General features: G+C 35.8%; 1 protein-coding gene across 2 annotated transcripts in view; it reads right to left on the reverse strand.

Moving 5' to 3' along the window:
• The window catches only part of LOC144974131 (cilia- and flagella-associated protein 337-like), a 39,565-nt gene that overhangs the window by 5,603 nt on the left and 31,462 nt on the right, over positions 1-2,500 (reverse strand). For both annotated transcript variants that reach the window (XM_078917032.1, XM_078917033.1), the window contains 2 exons: positions 1,081-1,290; positions 120-298 (listed from right to left, as the gene is read on the reverse strand). In XM_078917032.1, the coding sequence (XP_078773158.1) occupies positions 120-298; positions 1,081-1,290 (389 nt within the window). The remainder of the gene's footprint in view (positions 1-119; positions 299-1,080; positions 1,291-2,500) is intronic.

Genomic DNA, 2,500 nt, shown 5'->3' on the forward strand with positions numbered 1-2,500 from the left:
GCTGCTGCTGCTGCTGATGATGATGATGATGATGATGATGATGATGATGATGATGATGATGATGATGATGGTCAAGGTGATGACGACAACAATACAATTTTAGAAGGTAAGATACGTACACCACTCGTCCAACAACTTTTGGAATAGGCCTCCATATTTCCCCAAACGTCCCAATGTAGGTACAGTTCTTGGTCCACAGCCTTACTGTCAGGTCGTGACTGGCAGTCAGAATGACGTTCCGTTCCTCTATAAACTCCAGCGAAGTGATGGCCATGGTGTGAGCACGGATACTACTCAACTTTCACGTGATCCAAATTTTAAGAAGAAAAGATTAGATTTAGTAGAAGAGGATATAAGACTGTGTCAAAAGTCGTGACATATCATTTTAAAAAACGACTTATTCTAATACTTCATTCCTTGCTTTAGAGGTCAATGCGTAAACGGATAGTAATATTTTCGTCTTCTTCTTTTTGGCCATTTAGAAAGCACGGAAGACAATCGCAAAATGTTTAGCGCCAGATCGAATAGAAATACGTTCTAAATTACTAATGCTTAACTAGAGGGGTTATAATAACATAACGTCAGATTTGAGAATCATATAAAGATGTTTCAGAATTGTAACTTTCTGGATCCACCAGACTCTAGTGATAAACCCATGATGGTTTAATAACCTACAAATATCGTTTCAAATTCTTTACTTTATTTTTTGAACTTCGTGACAAAGATAATAGTAATACTACTATTACTACTACTACTACTACTACTACTACTACTACTACTACTACTACTACTACTACTACTACTACTACTACTACTACTAATAATAATAATAATGATAATAATAATAATAATAATAATAATAATAATAATAATAATAATAATAATAATAATAAATAATAATAATAATAATAATAATAATAATAATAATAATAATAATAATAATGTACTTTATTAATCCAAAAGGACATTTTTGAAAATGACCATCAATGCTTGACTTTTTTAACTTTGAGACAGCGGTGACAGTCTTTTGCCGTCAAAATAAACACAAGTGATAAATTATGTAATATTTTTAAAAATTACCAAACGAGGTGCCCTGAGGTTCGTCCGGGGCTTGCTGGCGTCAGGCACTGATATTTTTTTCTCTCTCAGCCTCTCCATGGTATCCAGCATCTGCTCTGGTTGGAAAGGAAGCGTTGTGTATACAAACTCATGCTTCAGTTTTTTATTACGGGCTTCACGAGCTTCTGGAGTCAATTTGTCAGCGTTACAAAACTCTTTTATATCAAAAATCTGGAATAATGCGGGGAAAAAGACGTAACATTTTGTTCTTTTATTTATGTTAGACACTTGCTCTCATATATTATTAGATTTTCCAATATCAACTTTGGCCGACCGCGTTAACACGATTTAATTTTACGGTATTTCACATGCCCCCTTTGATTTATTTCATTTTTAAAGAACTATTATTTTAATAAAGATTAAAGCAGCTGGACAATTCAAAACTGAATGAAACGGAATACTACTATTTAACTCAGATATTTTTAACTATTATGTGCTGGGCATCGTCAATTACAATAATGAAATCCATTTGTAACAAAAGACATGTTAACCTTTTATTGTAGATCATAATACGTAATATAATATATGTTGATTGTATACACACATACACACACACAAAATAACTATATATATATATATATATATATTATATATATATATATATATATATATATATATATAATGTAAATTTTCACTCACATTTTTTTGCCGAGACGACTCGTTTCTGTGTTCCTTACACTTCCTCAGTCGGCATAATCCATTTGCAATGTCCGTAGAAAACTCCAAACTAAAGTTGTTTCGCTGTGTAGTGGTGATTAGTTTTGATGTGTATTGTGATGTGCTCTCATGTTTATATTATGAGTGTGTGTGTGTGTGTGTGTGTGTGTATGTGTGTGTGTGCGTGTAGGTGTGTTGTGTGTTGTGTGTACATGTGTGTGTGATATTGTAGTGGAATGTGGTTGCGGCGGGGGGGGGGGGGGAGGGAAGAGGGGGAGGAGGGGTATAATGGGGTCGAGAGAGGGGGAAGGGGGGGGGGGGGAGGAAATGGGGGGGGGGGAGGAAATGGGGGGGGGGAGGAAGGGGGGGGGGGGGTTATTTGGCCTTTTGCGTTTTGAGCTTGAATTTGTTAGAGTGTCTGCACATTGTCATCAGTTCAGATCTTTTGTTTAAGGTGCTATTGTTTCTGTGGTTGTGTAGTAAAATCTCCAGTTTCTCTGTCAGGCATAAATTGCATTTTCTAGCACCGCATCACAATACACATCAAAACTAATCACCACTACACAGCGAAACAACTTTAGTTTGGAGTTTTCTACGGACATTGCAAATGGATTATGCCGACTGAGGAAGTGTAAGGAACACAGAAACGAGACGTCTCGGCAAAAAAATGTGAGTGAAAATTTACATTATATATTAGCTCTAACCACCATTATCGAGCACTTTC

The sequence above is a fragment of the Berghia stephanieae genome, chromosome 5, assembly GCF_034508935.2.
Source record: "Berghia stephanieae isolate SIO BIC M18660-M18661 chromosome 5, UCSD_Bste_1.3, whole genome shotgun sequence".
Classification (NCBI taxonomy): Eukaryota; Metazoa; Mollusca; class Gastropoda; order Nudibranchia; family Aeolidiidae; genus Berghia; species Berghia stephanieae.